This window comes from Anabrus simplex, chromosome 4, assembly GCF_040414725.1.
Source record: "Anabrus simplex isolate iqAnaSimp1 chromosome 4, ASM4041472v1, whole genome shotgun sequence".
Lineage (NCBI taxonomy): Eukaryota > Metazoa > Arthropoda > Insecta > Orthoptera > Tettigoniidae > Anabrus > Anabrus simplex.
This window is the reverse complement of record NC_090268.1, coordinates 103,775,888-103,795,412: the sequence shown is the minus strand read 5'-3', so window position 1 is coordinate 103,795,412 and position 19,525 is coordinate 103,775,888. Positions and strand designations below refer to the sequence as shown.

General features: G+C 44.4%; 1 protein-coding gene across 9 annotated transcripts in view; it reads left to right on the top strand.

The window, feature by feature from the left end:
- The window catches only part of LOC136872446 (photoreceptor-specific nuclear receptor), a 310,883-nt gene that overhangs the window by 246,787 nt on the left and 44,571 nt on the right, over window positions 1–19,525 (top strand). For 5 of the 9 annotated variants that reach the window (XM_067146262.2, XM_067146261.2, XM_067146257.2 and 2 more), the window contains one exon: window positions 8,223–8,368. In XM_067146262.2, coding sequence (XP_067002363.1) covers window positions 8,223–8,368 — 146 coding nt within the window. The remainder of the gene's footprint in view (window positions 1–8,222; window positions 8,369–19,525) is intronic. The other 4 variants (XM_067146265.2, XM_067146264.2, XM_067146263.2 and 1 more) reach the window with 1 other exon arrangement.

Genomic DNA, 19,525 nt, shown 5'->3' with positions numbered 1-19,525 from the left:
GCTTCCTCCCCACTCCTAGCTCTTCCCTGTCCTATGGTCGCCATAAGACCTATCTGACACGGTGCTACGTAAAGCAACTAGCAAAAAAAAATGGAGAACCACGGAAAACCATCTTCAGGGCTAACGACACTGGGGTTCGAACTCACTATCTCTCTAATGAAAAATCACAGCTGCGTACGCCTACCCACACGGCCAACTCGCTCGATATTATTATTATTATTATTATTATTATTATTATTATTATTATTATTATTATTATTATTATTATTATAGCGTGTAGCCGCCTCTGTGGTGTAGTGGTTAGCGTGATTAGCTGCCACCCCCGGAGGCCCGGGTTCGATTCGCGGCTCTGCCACGAAATTTGAAAATTGGTATGAGGGCTGGAACGGGGTCCACTCAGCCTCGGGAGGTTAACTGAGTAGAGGTGGGTTCGATTCCCACCTCAACCATCCTGGAGGTGGTTTCCCGTGGTTTCCCACTTCTCCTCCAGGCGAATGCCGCGATGGTACCTAACATAAGGCCACGGCCGCTTCCTTCCCTCTTCCTTGTCTATCCCTTCCAATCTTCCCATCCCTCCACAAGGCCCCTGTTCAGCATAGCAGGTGGATCGCCTGGGCGAGGTACTGGTCATTCTCCCCAGTTGTATCCCCGACCAAGAGTCTGAAGCTCCAGGACATTGCCCTTGAGGCGGTAGAGGCGGGATACCTCGCTGTGTCCGAGGGAAAAGCCGACCCTGGAGGGTAAACAGATGATGATGATGATGATGATGATGATGATGATGATTATAACGTGTATGCTATAATCCTTAAGATCCCTTTCTAAATAATCTTTGCTTCATCTCTTAGTAAATATGTATCCTATTATACCATTTTTACTATGCCAAGTACAGTATACTCCTTTTCATTTACAATTGGTTTTACGTCGCACCGTCACAGATAGGTCTTATGGTGACGATGGGATATGAAAGACCTAGGGAGTTGGAAGGAAGTGGCTGTGGCCTTCATTAAGGTACAGCCCCAGCATTTGCCTGGTGTGAAAATGGGAAACCACAGAAAACCATCTTAGGGCTGCCGACATTGGAGTTCGAACCCACTGTCTCCCGGATGCAAGCTCACCCAGCGGTGCGCCCCTAACCGCACGGCCAACTCGCCCGGTCAGGTATATTCCATACCGCATAGTGGGATTTGTTATGATGATGGTGATGATGATGATGATTTGTAGTGGTAGTAGTAGTAGTAACTTAGTAGTAGTAGGGGGAGGATAATAGAGTGGTTAGGAAATGACCTGCCACCTTTGCCCCCAGGAATTAATCAGGAACTCATTTCAGATGTAGAGGGAGTGTATCTCTGGGCCACGTACTTCTCCGGAAGTGAAAACATCGTTTCTAGATTTTACGACTTCCTGACGAGGAATCGAATCCATACCCTTCTGAGTGTATCCAAAACGATTTTACGAAATCGGCGAAGCAGCCCCTAAAACTATTATAATCGTCATCGTCATCATCATCAGTCTGCAAGTCCAGGACACGTGAGGCAGCACAGTCGAAAACGAGGTCAATCAGCACTTTGGTAGAATATTCCTTCTCTCATTTTTGTTACTGCAAGCAGACAACAGAGCAAGTCACCATTGATCCATCGGTTTGTTTATTTTGGTTCCCAGCGCCAGAAGCACATGTGGTCGCCTGTGTGCCGCTAACGAGACGCACTGACTTTGTGCATTCACTCGAATACTTCGCTCTACCTACCCGAAGGATGTAATTTCAGCGGCATATCCACTGGTGCTTGTTCTCTGAAAATATCAGAGAGATTGAAGATCTCGGTCAAACTGCATCGACTGAGCGAGTTGGTCGTGCGGTTAGGGTCGCGCAGCATGAACTTGCATTCGGGAGATAGTGGATTCGAATCCCACCGTCTGTAGCCCTGAAGATGGCTTTCCATGGTTTCCCATTTTCACACCAGGTGAATGCTGGGCTGTGCCTTCATTAAGGCCATGACCACCACCTTCCCAGGGTGCGCAAAATAAAAATGGCCCGAAAGATATTTTCATGAATTATATTGATGCGTAAGAACACAGCGCTACGTTTCGTACTTTTCCTCAGTGGCGGCTCGTCACAAAATTTTCAGCGGGTTCACAACAAAATGTGTCTTCAAATATACCAAAGTAGAAGGCAAATCAGTACAAAATAACTTAAATCATTTCACTAAAAGTTCCTTGTGCGGTTGCTTCTCCAGTCATAATTTTTGGTAGAACCCCCTATATAACCGAGGATGCATTTTATCCGAGACTAATCAGTGAGTGTACAACAAAACTAAAATTACCACTACCGGACTGAGTGGCTCCGACGGATTTCTGACTCCAAGTTGGCAGGTTCAATGCTTAGCTCGGTAAAAGTAAAATTCACATAAACTTTGCTACCATGCTGTATTGTAGCGAATATGAAAAGATTCGAACAATATTCTTGGATTTACATAGCACGAAGTCCACCTAAGCATGACAACAAGCAGAAACATAGTGCGTGCAATTATCACATTTACCAGTACTCAGATTAATTGAAATTGAAACGTTTCTCCGCATACAAAGTAAAGCAAATATTTTCCCGTGATTACGAACCCTGTTCAGAAATACCTACTAGCGAAATCATCCGGCGATGTAATGCAATAGTAACTTCTGGGAGCTGTGGCCAACAGTAACAGGTGAGGTGGCGGATCCTTGTGGTCAACTGTAATACTATCACTTGTTTTAGGGTGGTTGAAGACTGAAAGGCACATACCTTTCTGTGCTCCTCGCTTATGAAGATATCTGTGGATAAACCACGACGTCATCTCCACGCGCATGCGTATAGTCTTCAGGCTCGAAGCAAAATATCCAGTGTGCTCCCTGCATTGTCAGTCGAAACGAACAGCTGTCAGTGTAACGAAGCTTCGATATAAGTCGAATACTTTCGATCGATTGGCGAAATCAGGTAGAAACAAAAGAAACAATTTTGAACTAACCATGAATGCGTGAATATGCATTTGAGCTGGGTGTTCACGTGCTCATGTGCTCCTGAGAGCCCACCGCCACTGCTTTTCCTATCACTGTCTGTTAATACGTATAACTCATGTACCCAAACCTATGTCTGTACATTAATGTGTAAATACGGTTTTTTTTTCAGTCCATCAGTACTGTATCTTTTTCGTCGCCAAAAATACGTATTTGAAATTCTATAACCCTGCACTGTAATACAGTAGAATCAAGGATATGTTTTTTGGCTTAGAAGAAGAAAGAGCGAGTTCATACCCACAATTCTATGCTTTTCCACGTAGCGGGGTGCTGGAGTGTAGAGGTTCAATGTCATATTTACTCTCTTGATATACCGACAGGGCAAAATAAAACTTGCCTGGAATATATTTATAAGACTGACACTGGAATGACACTTGTTAATGAACAGGACAACTGCCCATCAGAGGAAATGCTGTAAACCGTTATTTTGATGCACCAATCGGTTGCTGTCACATGTCTGTGCGTGCGCATCTACCACAAGCTCAGTCCCTACTACGTCACTGTTTTATTACGTGTGAGTGAGTGAGTGAGTGAGTGAGTGAATGAGAGGAGCAGACGTCTTTAATGACCAATTGAATCTCTTTCTTTCTTAATCTGTTTACCCTCCGTGGCCAACTTCCTCTGCTCGGTTGGCCGGTCAGAGTACAGAGCTGTTGGACCACGGGCAAGCCGTGGCCTCTTAAGGGACGAACACAAGGGCCGAAACCCACTCCGCATCTACCGACGAGAACAAGTGGCTGGGTCGTTGTTTAATTCGAGCGCGAAAGTATCTCGCATAAAAGAGATGCACAGTGGGTTTCAGCCAACAAACCGCCACGGCTGGTCCGTGGTCCGACAGCTCTGCACTTCGACCAGCCAGCAGAGTAGAGGAGGGGTGGCCATGGCTATACCGTTGCTCTATGCCTCTGCATTCGAGAGGTGGTGGTGGTGATTATTGTTTTAAGAAGTACAACCAGGCAACCATCCTCTATATAACACTAATCAGAGAGGAAAAATGGAAGGGGTGCGACACTTCAAAAAATGAATATATCAGCCAAAGAAGGACAAGGGCAACGAAGGGCGTGAAAATGAAAGACTCCCTAGACCTGGAGTGCTCTAATACCGTCCGGTTGAAAAAGAACAAGAGCTGACGAAGGGAGGTCGGATAGGATAGATGAAAGTGAGTAGCCTGCCACAAGTAAGTGGAAGTAATGCCAGGACTCAGCTGAGTACCCCGTAGTCGTCAACCAACGCTCCCAAGTTAAGACTCCCTGGAGCCCCTTTTGGTCGCCTCTTACGACGGGCAGGGGTTACCGTCGGTGTTATTCTATCGCCCCCACCCACAGGGGGATTTGCATTCGAGAGACGGATAGGGAATGATCCCCACTGTCGGCTGTCTTGAGAATGGTTTTCCGCGTTTTTCCATTCTCCTGCACTAAGGCGAATGCCGGGACATTTCCTAGTATAGGTCACGGCCGCCAACCCTCTCACCTTCTCCGGTACAAATCTCTTGGTCTGAGAGAAAGCGTCACCGTCTAGGAGGCCCGCCTCCTCCTTCAGAGGAGGAATGAAAACATTTGGTAGCAGTAGCAGTGAGAAATAAACTCTTGACCAGGTGTTGACTCCAGAGCGATGTTCAAATCAGCACCAAATACGATAGGTATAACTTATATTCGTACCCACGGAGCTCGCTTTCTTCTAGGAACGTATGATGACGCTCCTGACACAGATAACGAACACTGGTTGCTATGGTTACGATGGTGTCGGGAAACTAATTACGCTAATTCCAGACAGAGGGGGTAGTGGTGATTATTGTTTTAAGTACAACTGGGAGACCATCCTCTATTAACACTAATGAGAGGGATAAAAGGAAAGGGGTCCGACACTTCGAAAAATGAAAACCAAAACAAAGTCATCTCCGTATAGGCCACGAAGGCCCTGGGAGGAGTGGAAGAGGTAAAGGCTTCCACTCTCCGTAACCTCGGCATTTGTTGGGGTAGAGTGGTTAGCTCTACGCCCGACCGTCTTTGCCCCCCCCCCTGGAACTCATTTTTGATGCAGGCTGAGTGAATCTCAGGGCCAGGTGCACATCCGAAAGTGGAAATCTAGTTTCATAAGTGTTTCGACTTACTTCTGAAGAATCTAACCCAAGTCCCTCCGGATAAACTGAGCACGCTTTTATCGCCTTGGCCGGGCAGCCCCTTCGAAATAAGAAGGTATCGGCAAAATAACGGGAAGGGCAACGAAAGGCGTGAATATGAGAAACTCCCTACGCCTCTAACATCTAATACCGTTGGGGTAGGAAAAGAACAAGTGTTGACCAAGGAAGGTCGGATGGAAAAGATGAAGGTGAGGAGGCTGACACAACTAAGTGGAGGCAATGCTGGACTCAGCTAAGGGAACCATGATCGCAAACCCATGCTCCTAATTTGATAGCCCTTGGTCGCCCTTCTAGTCTCCTCTTACGATAGGCAGAGGATTCCATGGATGTTATTCTGCCAACCCCCACTCACAGGCCCATTATACTGTACTACGGGCACGAATACTCAGGCACTACGTTTTCAGTATCCTACTACGCTGCGTTGAAGCATGGACACTAACTGAGACCATGTGCAAGAGATCGTTAGTGTTTGAAATGAGAACGTACCGAAGGATGCAGAAGATACCTTGGACAGCTAAAATGACAAATATCGGAGTTTTGCACCGTGTGAATAATGAATCAGAAATTTTCACTACCATCAAGAGAAGGAAGCTAGAATACAGGGTGACCTAAAGTCCATTAACTTTTGACGAGGCAATACTTCACGGAACATTGGAGGTAGAGAGGTAATAATTGATACACATGATTGGCATGACGTGGAGTTTTATTGAACCAAAATAAAGTACACGAAGTGACTAACAGATGGCGCTTCATACGATACACAAGCAATAATTAGCATAACAATCGAGGTTTAGCAAAGACGATGTTCTTTATAAAATGTCGGCCGTATTCATCAGCAATACCTGCAGTCGAGGGATAATGTTGTGAACAACACTGTACAGCATATCCGTTGTTATGGTGAGGAATTGCCGTCGGATGTTGTCTTTCAGCATCCCTAATGAAGTCGGACGATCGCGGTAAACTTGCGACTGCAGATAACCTCACAGCCAATAATCACATGGATTGAGATCGGGGGACCGAGGAGGCCAAGCATGATATGCCGCGTTTGCAGACACATTTGACACCCTCTCTCACGACAGTTCCTTTTATACCGTACACGGTCTCAGGCGACATCACTGACGTGTTGCTCTTCAGCGCCATCTGTTGGCCTGTTTGTGCACTCACTGTTGGTGTCAATAAAACCTCATGTCATATCCAGCATGTGTGGCCATTTGTACCTGACGTGTTGCTGTCCAGCGCCATCTGTTGGTCATTTTGTGTACTTTATTTTGGCGCCAATAAAACTCCATGTCCTGCCAATCATGTGTGTGAGTTTTTACCTCCCTACCTCCAACATTCCGTGAAGTATTGTATCGTCAAACGTTAACGAACTTTTGGGTCATCCTGTACATGTGAAATTCTTCAAATGAGAATTTGAACTCCAAATAAAATTGGAGACATTAAAAACGGTTTTTCAAATAACTTGTACTCGTTCAGAAATTATATACATTATCTTGAAAGGGTAATGATGATAATACGAAAAGCAAGTTAATCCATCTCTATTCTAGATCATGGACGACTTGGAAAGGAAGGCAAAAGCTTTCACTACTCACTATCTTGACACTAAGAGGGATAGACTTGTCAGCTGTAAGTACAGCTGCTAATAGTCAAGAAGATAAATGCAGTGCGAATTGGTGACAAAATAACAAACTACATGCAATATAACCGGCACAGAAGCAAATCCTAGTGGTTGTTCTCAAACAACTGATCACTTCACTGAATCGTACGGAAATATTTTGTGATAAGATCTCATCAGCTTATACTTGTAAATTAATAAGGTAACCCATGCACGACATTCAAAGTTTTAAACTCTTAAAGCTATATTTTTTAAATTTATACCAGAGATGTAGACTAATATATTATCAGAAGACTGTTAATAAAATTCCATTACTGTTGCTTTAGTGGTTCAGACGATGTGGCTAAATTAATTCACTTTTATGGGACGCCACATATAAAGTACTGACAGTTTTATTTTTTCCACTCCATATTTTATGAAGAAGTTCATCATGCATGTAATTTTAAAACTGTCCTAGTGTTAATGTGTTAATGGTAGATAAACCTCTAGAAATTTTAAAATTTGTACACCATAATTTTTTATTAAAAATCATTAAAAAACATAATTATATTTCTAATATATTCTTCTCCTCAGAAGAAAATCGAAGACTATTCAAATTCACCATATATCTGTGTAGTAATGTAGGAAGTTTGAACCGCCTATCTCAAAAACTGTAATGCAAGGAAAAGTTTAGGCAGCAAACTACGGAAAATATAAAGAGAGAATTTAGCATACATGGAAGTGGTTCATTTCAATCAATCAATCAATCAATCAATCAATCAATCAATCAATCAATCAATCAATCAATCAATCAATCAATCAATCACAATTGATCTTGCATTTAGGGCAGTCGCCTAGGTGGTAGATCCCTATCTGTTGTTTTCCTAGTCTTATCTTAAACAATTGCAATGAATTTGGAAATTTATTGAAAACATATCCCTTGGTAAATTTTTCCAATCCCCAACTCCTCTTCCTATAAACGAATATTTGCCGCAATTAGTCCTCTTGATTTTAAACTTTATATTCATATTGTGATCTTTCCTACTTTTGAAAACACCACTCAAACTTATTTGTCCACTGATGTCATTCCACGCCATCTCTCCACTGACAGGTCGTATGGGAAAACCGCGATAAAAGATCTCCATGCACCACTTACACCAAAATCCACGAGATATTTACATCGGCGCAGGGACTTTAAAAAATAGCGGTAGTGGAGTGGTAGATGAAGGTATGTAGTATTGTATGACATCAAATTTCAAATGTAGAATTTTTCACTTTTTTCTCGAAATTTCACTCATGGGTTACCATAGACGTATAGTTGGCGATGATAGAGTGAACGATAGCAGATTCATCTCTGGATTGACGAGTTGACGAGGGCTTTTCTCAATATATTTCTTATTCGAGCATTTTTCGGCCAGCTTTCATAAAGCTATGTTATTGTTCCAGGCCTCCTCTGCTCTTCTCTACCTGTAGCAAGATGTGTTCCTGTTGCAGGCCACCAGTATCGTTGGCGATGGGTCTCTCTCCTCGGTACCCTGGTGCCATGCTCAGTTCGCCCGTCGATATGCCGCCCAAACAGGAAGCGGACGATGGTAAGTTTTTACTCACAAGTGCTAATGATGTGCAGTACCTTTCAATATGTGATACCGGTTCTGTTTATTTAGTTTACTGCTGGTGGTAGGCATACTGTGCATACAAATTTCAATGAGTTCTAGGAAGTAACTTAATGATAATTTTATTAGCTTTACGTCCAACTAATTTTCTTACGGTTTTCGGAGACGCCAAGGTGCCACGCTTGGTTGAAATGTCAGGTTTTCCTATCGTTCCCGTCACTTTTAATAATTTAGCTTTACCGAAATTATTTACGTGAAGATATTGCTCCTTAACTGCATGCAGCCCGCTAAGCAGAGAATGTATTGCGAGCTAGTATAAGCTTTCGTCTACTATCTGGAGTGGCCATATAATGATTTGATTTTAGGATTACTCAAAGCTGACTGAACTTCTATTATTGCCTCATTATTCTCCAGCAGGGCTTTGATGGCAGGACCTAGTGTTTACAGTGCACTATGTCTTCTGGTATAGGTTAGAGCAATTTTGTTACTTTCATAGATCTGTCTCTGTCTTATCCTTGGCTTTGACAATATGAAAGTGACTGAGGTATGAGCGATGCTAGTAATGCCAATTCCTTATGCAGCCAGTCTCTGCTATAAATGGTGTGAAAATGTTGCTCATAGGGTCGGTTGATGCATTTCAGTGGGCTTGGCAGACTGATATGTCATAGCAACTCTGGCTCGGAGAGGAGAGCAACGGGAAACTACCTCACTCCTCATTTCCCTAGTACGCCTCTTCAGTGATGCCTAGGCCATCTATGACAGCTGATGGCAGAGCTATTGAGGATCCCGCCAGCGAAAGCGCTGACGGACTGAACATACATACGTATACATTCTCCAGCAGGTAATTCCAGAGCGAATAAAACAAAAAAGAAGCAAATCCGCCAAGTAGAACGGACGGACGGACGGGCTGGACATGGCTGTTTTTAGTAAACTTTTCCTTCTTCTTCTTCTTTCGTTACACCCTCTTTAGGGCACGCTGAATCAATAATTTCTCTGTGTGTTGTCCTTTTCTTAGTGCCCAGTACTTCTTCATTCTGATCTTAGTTTCCTCTCATCTTCCGAGATAATAGGTTTGGATTTTAATGTAGATTTGTCTTGGAACCTTATGTTTTCGTATTTAGTTAATACTTTATCTGTTCAATCGAATAGCGAATTTTCCTTAATTTTTAATTCTACTAGGTCTTTTTCAGTTTCTTTAAACCAGTTGTGGTTTTTTTTTTTTTTTTTTTTTTTTTGCAGTTACGGATGAAGTCAAAGATGTTTTTGGTTAATCTATTAGAGTTCATTCTGAGACGTTGACCATTAAAATGTATCCTTTTTCGCATATTATCTGAGAGGTTTTCAATTTTCTTGTAGAGTGCTTCATTCTTGATGTACACTGACTGACAGAGCAAATGCAACACCAAGAAGGAGTGGTCAGAACTTTATGCCAATTGCAGGGTAGACTGACGTCACTGAGGTATGCTCATGATGTGAAATGCGCCGCTGTGCTGCGCACGTAGCGAACGATAAATGGGACACGGCGTTGGCGAATGGCCCAATTCGTACCGTGATTTCTCAGTCGACAGTCATTGTAGAACGTGTTGTCGTGTGCCACAGGACACGTGTATAGCTAAGAATGCCAGGCCGCCGTCAACGGAGGCATTTCCAGCAGACAGACGACTTTACGAGGGGTATGGTGATCGGGCTGAGAAGGGCAGGTTGGTCGCTTCGTCAAATCGCAGCCGATACCCATAGGGATGTGTCCACGGTGCAGCGCCTGTGGCGAAGATGGTTGGCGCAGGGACATGTGGCACGTGCGAGGGGTCCAGGCGCATCCCGAGTGACGTCAGCACGCGAGGATCGGCGCATCCGCCGCCAAGCGGTGGCAGCCCCGCACGTCACGTCAACCGCCATTCTTCAGCATGTGCAAGACACCCTGGCTGTTCCAATATCGACCAGAACAATTTCCCGTCGATTGGTTGAAGGAGGCCTGCACTCCCGGCGTCCGCTCAGAAGACTACCATTGACTCCACAGCATAGACGTGCACGCCTGGCATGGTGCCGGGCTAGAGCGACTTGGATGAGGGAATGGCGGAACGTCGTGTTCTCCGATGAATCACGCTTCTGTTCTGTCAGTGATAGTCACCGCAGACGAGTGTGGCGTCGGCGTGGAGAAAGGTCAAATCCGGCAGTAACTGTGGAGCGCCCTACCGCTAGACAACGCGGCATCATGGTTTGGAGCGCTATAGCGTATGATTCCACGTCACCTCTAGTGCGTATTCAAGGCACGTTAAATGCCCACCGCTACGTGCAGCATGTGCTGCGGCCGGTGGCACTCCCGTACCTTCAGGGGCTGCCCAATGCTCTGTTTCAGCAGGATAATGCCCGCCCACACACACTGCTCGCATCTCCCAACAGGCTCTACGAGGTGTACAGATGCTTCCGTGGCCAGCGTACTCTCCGGATCTCTCACCAATCGAACACGTGTGGGATCTCATTGGACGCCGTTTGCAAACTCTGCCCCAGCCTCGTACGGACGACCAACTGTGGCAAATGGTTGACAGAGAATGGAGAACCATCCCTCAGGACACCATCCGCACTCTTATTGACTCTGTACCTCGACGTGTTTCTGCGTGCATCGCCGCTCGCGGTGGTCCTACATCCTACTGAGTCGATGCCGTGCGCATTGTGTAACCTGCATATCGGTTTGAAATAAACATCAATTATTCGTCCGTGCCGTCTCTGTTTTTCCCCAACTTTCATCCCTTTCGAACCACTCCTTCTTGGTGTTGCATTTGCTCTGTCAGTCAGTGTATATTATCTTATTATCCTCAAACTTTGGTCGTATGATCTTTGTTAAAATTTCCTTTCTTTTAGCTCCAACTGGCCTTTGAAATTCAAGTTTAGTGTTTCTGCTTCTGGTTTAATCACTGTTATATAATGTTTAATTTTGGACCCCCCCCCCCCCCCCCATGAAAGGGATTTCTTTTTGTATGTTATCTTTTGTTAGATGGATTCCTGGATTCCACTGCTTTACATTTCACAGCGTTCCAACTAATCCATTCTCCGAGATATTCGCTTTTACTATTATTGTACTTTGAGGTATTTATGAGGGTAGTAAATTTTGTTTTAATATATAGATTATTATTATTATTATTATTATTATTATTATTATTATTATTATTATTATTATTACTATTATTATTATTATTATTATTATCATTTATATACTAATATTATAAAGAGGAAAAATTTGTATATTTCTTTGTAATGGATAGACGCAAAAACTACTGAACCGATTTTAAAAATTACTTCACCTATAGAAAGCCACTGAGTAACATGGGCTGTATTTTATTTTCAAAACAATCCGAGGTGGGGGCGACTGGGGGAGGTATAAAAATATTAGGCTAATATAGGCGAAATCGAATTTGTCGTACAAGGACGAGACAAAACTAAATTTAAGCCCCTTGATGCAAAGAACAAAACTCGGTAAGCCCTACAGGCCCTAAAACCAACCGTTATGGAGATATTGGCACCACACTGCCCCTGCTCTTGGAATCGGATAAAAGAAATGAACTGCCGTAACCATGGCAACGTCAGCTCCAGGATTCTAGAGCAGCGAGATAATGCATGTACGTTTGGGCATACCTGCCAACCAAAATTGGTACACATATGTCTTAATCTGGAAAAAGTATACTGTTGAGTAAGACACTCATAGGACTCCTTGGGGCGGGGATGGAAATGGGGTTAAGTATAAAAATAATATATATAAATGTCATTTTTGTATGTATTATATCTCCTCCTAAACCACTGCAGCGATTTCAACCAAATTTGGTACACTTATGACTTAGTATCAGGATAAAATCCGTGTGGGGGTAAGACACCCCTAGCAACATTATGGTCAGGGGGCGAGGAGGGTAAGGTATAAAAATAATCTAGAATAGTATTGAATCCATAGTGGTCGTGGTCGCTGAAATGTACAGTGACACCCCGATTTTTTTTTAAGTTCATGTTCAGCCCCCTTTGGTGGGAAGGTGAGTGGGGAGTGAGGTACAAAAATAATCGAAAATAGTGTCCAATTTACAGCTTTCGGGGTCACTGAGATGATTGGTGACAATCCAGATCATTTTATCTCTTAGGGGTGGGGGGCGAGATGGGACAATCTCATTGATAGTTGAAATCCTGTACATCGTATCTATAGTGCAACGGCTAAATACAAATAGTTATCACTTATTAATTTTCGATAGGATCAAATACTTCCCAGTCGATTTGAGCTTCCATAAGGACAAAGTCATACTCGAAAATTAAATAATCTTAAACTTGAAATCAAACACATCTAAATAATTCTAAAACTACGTAATAGATCGTAACATATCAATCTGCAAGTAAAAAAGGAATTCTATAAATATTCACTTCACACATAACTAACTGGTAATACAAATCTTCAGAAACTATCTGAGCAACGCCGGGTACTACAGCTAGTTATTAATATTATCATTATCATTATTAACCTGTATTAGAGGTGTCGTCACTCCAACGACCAGCCTCAGAGGAAGAAGCTGGCCACCGCTGCAAAAGCAAGTTTGTGCGGAACAAAGTTCCGAATGTCTTGTCCTTTTTCTCCCCTCCTCGCTTACCTACTCAAGTTAACTTTGTACGAATGTAATCCTCGCAACATTATGACAAGCCCATGCCACGCTGAAATGGAAACGCTTTCTTAATTAGTTTCGGCTCCATCGGGGATTGATATCAATTAGTCATTTTAATCTTTTTACGTGGTGCCAGACTTAATGACGAAACTCATCTGGCTGCTGCCGCTTATTGGAAAACATAGCTCTTTTATTTACAATGTTTTCCTCCGAGAGAGCATCATGAGAAGATCATTTGAAATCGGCTGAAAGATTGTCTCTCAGGCCGAAGATTTTGTTTGAATTATTTTGTGATGGGAAATGGAATAACCAAAAAATCGATCGTGTCAGTTAAAAAGTAATCAAGTCACTTACAGAAGAGATGACACAGAATTTCTGTTGTTGGAAATATTGGGCCCTGAGTGTCATCTAAAGAAAGTAAGAAACGTTACAAATACAAAGAGTGAACTCAACATACGTATATTATGAGGAAACAGGCAATTAAAAACTATTTCATTCGGACGAACTCCATGAAAATGGACTTGAAAATGTTGTTTTCAATGAATATTGAATTTTCACGACTACATTTTTGTTGTGTACTTGTCTTCAGCACGTAACACGACCTAATAGGTTGAGAGTTTATTTGTTATGTTTTCAAATAAAATTTCTATTCACAAAACGTGCAAGTGTATTTTTGTATTCTACATTTGTGAAATAATTTATTTAACTAAATATCGCTAGTTAAAATATTAGGAAGCTACAACACATGTTTTCTCCAGATAAATATTTTTCTGACACTTTAAAACATCATAAGTTCATAAATTAGAAGTAACAGACATGAAAGTAGCAAGAATGATTGCTGGTACAAACAAGTGGGAACAATGGCAGGAGGGTACTCGGAATGAGGAGATAAAGGCTAATTTAGGAATGAACTCAATGGATGAAGCTGTACGCATAAACCGGCTTCGGTGGTGGGGTCATGTGAGGCGAATGGAGGAGGATAGGTTACCTAGGAGAATAATGGACTCTGCTATAGAGGGTAAGAGAAGTAGAGGGAGACCAAGACGACGATGGTTAGACTCGATTTCTAACGATTTAATGATAAGAGGTATAGAACTAAATGAGGCCACAACACTAATTGCAAATCGAGGATTGTGGCGACGTTTAGTAAATACCCAGAGGCTTGCAGACTGAACGCTGAAAGGCATAAAAGTCTATAATGATAATGTATGTATGTACACTGACTAACAGAGCAAATGCAACACCAAGAAGGAGTGGTCAGAACTTTATGCCAATTGCAGGGTAGACTGACGTCACTGAGGTATGCTCATGATGTGAAATGCGCCGCTGTGCTGCGCACGTAGCGAACGATAAATGGGACACGGCGTTGGCGAATGGCCCACTTCGTACCGTGATTTCTCAGCCGACAGTCATTGTAGAACATGTTGTCGTGTGCCACAGGACACGTGTATAGCTAAGAATGCCAGGCCGCCGTCAACGGAGGCATTTCCAGCAGACAGACGACTTTACGAGGGGTATGGTGATCGGGCTGAGAAGGGCAGGTTGGTCGCTTCGTCAAATCGCAGCCGATACCCATAGGGATGTGTCCACGGTGCAGCGCCTGTGGCGAAGATGGTTGGCGCAGGGACATGTGGCACGTGGCACGTGCGAGGGGTCCAGGCGCAGCCCGAGTGACGTCAGCACGCGAGGATCGGCGCATCCGCCGCCAAGCGGTGGCAGCCCCGCACGCCACATCAACCGCCATTCTTCAGCATGTGCAAGACACCCTGGCTGTTCCAATATCGACCAGAACAATTTCCCGTCGATTGGTTGAAGGAGGCCTGCACTCCCGGCGTCCGCTCAGAAGACTACCATTGACTCCACAGCATAGACGTGCACGCCTGGCATGGTGCCGGGCTAGAGCGACTTGGATGAGGGAATGGCGGAACGTGTGTTCTCCGATGAGTCACGCTTCTGTTCTGTCAGTGATAGTCACCGCAGACGAGTGTGGCGTCGGTGTGAAGAAAGGTCAAATCCGGCAGTAACTGTGGAGTGCCCTACCGCTAGACAACGCGGCATCATGGTTTGGGGCGCTATTGCGTATGATTCCACGTCACCTCTAGTGCGTATTCAAGGCACGTTAAATGCCCACCGCTACGTGCACCATGTGCTACGGCCGGTGGCACTCCCGTACCTTCAGGGGATGCCCAATGCTCTGTTTCAGCAGGATAATGCCCGCCCACACACTGCTCGCATCTCCCAACAGGCTCTACGAGGTGTACAGATGCTTCCGTGGCCAGCGTACTCTCCGGATCTCTCACCAATCGAACACGTGTGGGATCTCATTGGACGCCGTTTGCAAACTCTGCCCCAGCCTCGTACGGACGACCACCTGTGGCAAATGGTTGACAGAGAATGGAGAACCATCCCTCAGGACACCATCCGCACTCTTATTGACTCTGTACCTCGACGTGTTTCTGCGTGCATCGCCGCTCGCGGTGGTCCTACATCCTACTGAGTCGATGCCGTGCGCATTGTGTAACCTGCATATCGGTTTGAAATAAACATCAATTATTCGTCCGTTCCGTCTCTGTTTTTTCCCCAACTTTCATCCCTTTCGAACCACTCCTTCTTGGTGTTGCATTTGCTCTGTCAGTCAGTGTATGTATGTATGTATGTATGTATGTATGTATGTATGTATGTATGTATGTATGTATGTATGTATGTATGTATGTATGTATGTTTAAAACACCAAATGATGTCACTAATTTATCGTCAATCGTATAATCGTCACTGTTCACATTCTGTTGTTCCTGCTCCTATGTTACCTGAGTTCTGGCGTCAGTAATGTCTATAATAAACTTTGCCCCGCCGTAAAAGAACATACGGTGATAACTAAGGTATGCTATTTAGTTTGGAGAAGGATGGCAATTGAACAGCCGCACAGTTTTTTCAGATTATCTTCATTTGCAAGACAGCATTTTTTAGGGCCATACATAAATTTGGCCTTTCCTGTTTAAAGTATAACTGGTGTTTTCAGTTCCAAATTATATTCGTTGGCTCACGCTGGTTGAGCAGCCGAAGGGGAAGAGGTGCTTGCACTCGGAAAGGTACACGCGCTTACATAAACGAGGAGGAGAACTGCGAAGTTCACCCTTCATACTCCGAGAAAAATTGACGAAAATAATTCCTTTGATGTTTATTAACAAAAGGAAAGAGGTGTAAAGTTCATAAAGCTGACTCACATTCCAGTTCCTTTTCTCCATGGCCCATAACTGAAAAAAAAAAGTTTTCTTCGTCCCATGCTGAGATCGTACTTTATCTTCGAAATTTCTCATATAATAATGGCGTGTGGTCTCTGAAGAGGCTTGGTGCAAATCTTTCGAGTTGACGCCTTATTGGCGACCTGCACGTCTGTGAGGATGGAGCCGTACCTATGATGAATTCTAATAATGAAGGTGATACACACACAGAGAGAGAGAGATAGAGAGAGAGTCCCCGGGCCATCGGAATTAACCTTTGAATGTTTAAGTCTCCGATCCAGCCTGGAATCGAACCCTGGATACCTTGGACCAAAGGCCAAAGTCACATATGAACTAAAAGGAAGAAGAAACTGAACATGAGAAGCAATAGAAGGAGAAAGGGATGAAGTCCGATATCTTGAATACTGAGAGTGTAGGAATAAATGGAAGGGTCATGGAAGAAGGAAGTTCTGCCATGTTGGAAGAGAACACAAATTAGCCAAGGGAGGTTGGATAGTTATGATTACAATTGGATCCTGATAAAAGAAGGTGGAAATAATGACAGACTTGGCTGTAATACAACATTCACTATGTGCAGTCGCTGAAAACAAAGGAAAATGAGCGCACTGTATTGCCTAAGTTCCTCGCAGATAGACGTTTCCCAGGAACTAATATAGATAGCATGCCTATCTCTTACCCGGAAGCTCCAGATTCGATTCCAGGCCAGGTCAGGGATTTGTACGTGGATCTGAGAGCTGGCTCGAGGTCCTCTCAGCTTACGTGATTAAAAATCAGGAGCTATCTGACGGTGAGTTCGCGACCCCGGTCTAACAAGCCAAGTATAACAGCTGACCACACGGCCTGAGCAGTGGTCGCTTGGTAGGCCATGGCCCTTCGGGGCTGTTGAGCCACGGGGATTGGTTTGGTTTGTATCTACATGGGAGGTAATTTATCTTTTGATAATAACTAACATTAAATCTGATAAAATATTAAATGCGAGGAACATAGACTGACTGACAGAGCAAATGCAACACCAAGAAGGAGTGGTCAGAACTTTATGCTAATTGCAGGGTAGACTGACGTCACTGAGGTATGCTCATGATGTGAAATGCGCCGCTGTGCTGCGCACGTAGCGAACGATAAATGGGACACGGCGTTGGCGAATGGCCCACTTCGTACCGTGATTTCTCAGCCGACAGTCATTGTAGAACGTGTTGTCGTGTGCCACAGGACACGTGTATAGCTAAGAATGCCAGGCCGCCGTCAACGGAGGCATTTCCAGCAGACAGACGACTTTACGAGGGGTATGGTGTTCGGGCTAAGAAGGGCAGGTTGGTCGCTTCGTCAAATCGCAGCCGATACCCATAGGGATGTGTCCACGGTGCAGCGCCTGTGGCGAAGATGGTTGGCGCAGGGACATGTGGCACGTGCGAGGGGTCCAGGCGCAGCCCGAGTGACGTCAGCACGCGAGGATCGGCGCATCCGCCGCCAAGCGGTGGCAGCCCCGCACGCCACGTCAACCGCCATTCTTCAGCATGTGCAAGACACCCTGGCTGTTCCAATATCGACCAGAACAATTTCCCGTCGATTGGTTGAAGGAGGCCTGCACTCCCGGCGTCCGCTCAGAAGACTACCATTGACTCCACAGCATAGACGTGCACGCCTGGCATGGTGCCGGGCTAGAGCGACTTGGATGAGGGAATGGAGGAACGTCGTGTTCTCCGATGAGTCACGCTTCTGTTCTGTCAGTGATAGTCACCGCAGACGAGTGTGGCGTCGGCGTGGAGAAAGGTCAAATCCGGCAGTAACTGTGGAGCGCCCTACCGCTAGACAACGCGGCATCATGGTTTGGGGCGCTATTGCGTATGATTCCACGTCACCTCTAGTGCGTATTCAAGGCACGTTAAATGCCCACCGCTACGTGCAGCATGTGCTGCGGCCGGTGGCACTCCCGTACCTTCAGGGGCTGCCCAATGCTCTGTTTCAGCAGGATAATGCCCGCCCACACACTGCTCGCATCTCCCAACAGGCTCTACGAGGTGTACAGATGCTTCTGTGGCCAGCGTACTCTCCGGATCTCTCACCAATCGAACACGTGTGGGATCTCATTGGACGCCGTTTGCAAACTCTGCCCCAGCCTCGTACGGACGACCAACTGTGGCAAATGGTTGACAGAGAATGGAGAACCATCCCTCAGGACACCATCCGCACTCTTATTGACTCTGTACCTCGACGTGTTTCTGCGTGCATCGCCGCTCGCGGTGGTCCTACATCCTACTGAGTCGATGCCGTGCGCATTGTGTAACCTGCATATCGGTTTGAAATAAACATCAATTATTCATCCGTGCCGTCTCTGTTTTTCCCCCAACTTTCATCCCTTTCGAACCACTCCTCCTTGATGTTGCATTGTCACTGTCAGTCAGTGTACAATACTATGAACTCATTCTCTTTTTTTTTTTTTGGAGCGACTATACATTTGCGTACAAAAAATATCGCCCATAACCGTAGATCACAATCGTATGTTTCCAACTATTACTCCTCTCTATGACTGGCTTCAAGTATATCCGAAGGAACAAATATGAACCAATTAAAAAGTAAATTAGCTATAGTTTATCCAATAAGAGAAGGGTTCTAACATTTGAGCGCTCTGCGATCGCTTAGTCAGCTGTTATCTACCTGCGCATTTACACGCGATTCAGTTGCTAGGTTAATACCAGCTTTGTTGAGTGCCTACTTTCTTTATGCTTTATGACAGATGGACTTTCTTTTCAACTAATATTACGCGCCCTCCTATATTTGCATCCTATGGCAATATCATTACTAGGGCCCGGATTTTTAGGTTTTAAACTATTTTATTCCTTGCTAGCTAACTGCAGTATTTTAACTTACTTATCCATTTCGTTACCATTGGAGTAAATTACTCGAATCTTATAAAACCTAAAAATAACTAAATAAGACGTTAAAACCAAAAAAAAAAACTAAATGGGCTATTCAAGACAGTATTGCGTTATTTTGAAATAGAAGAACCAAATATTAATGAAATTGAATGATTTTTTTTAAATAAACATAATGACGACTTTTTGAAATGACTTCATGGTTTGGAACTGGAAGTGGTTTGTAAGTATAACTAGTGAGAGCGAAACAACGTGATAGGATACTATTCCACTAGGGTACATCACAAAACAAGAGACAACCCCCTGGCGTTCACTGACCTGTATCTAGCAGGTACAAGCCCGCCTAACTTGCCAGCTTCAGTGCATCTCTCATTGTGTACGATCGGCTAC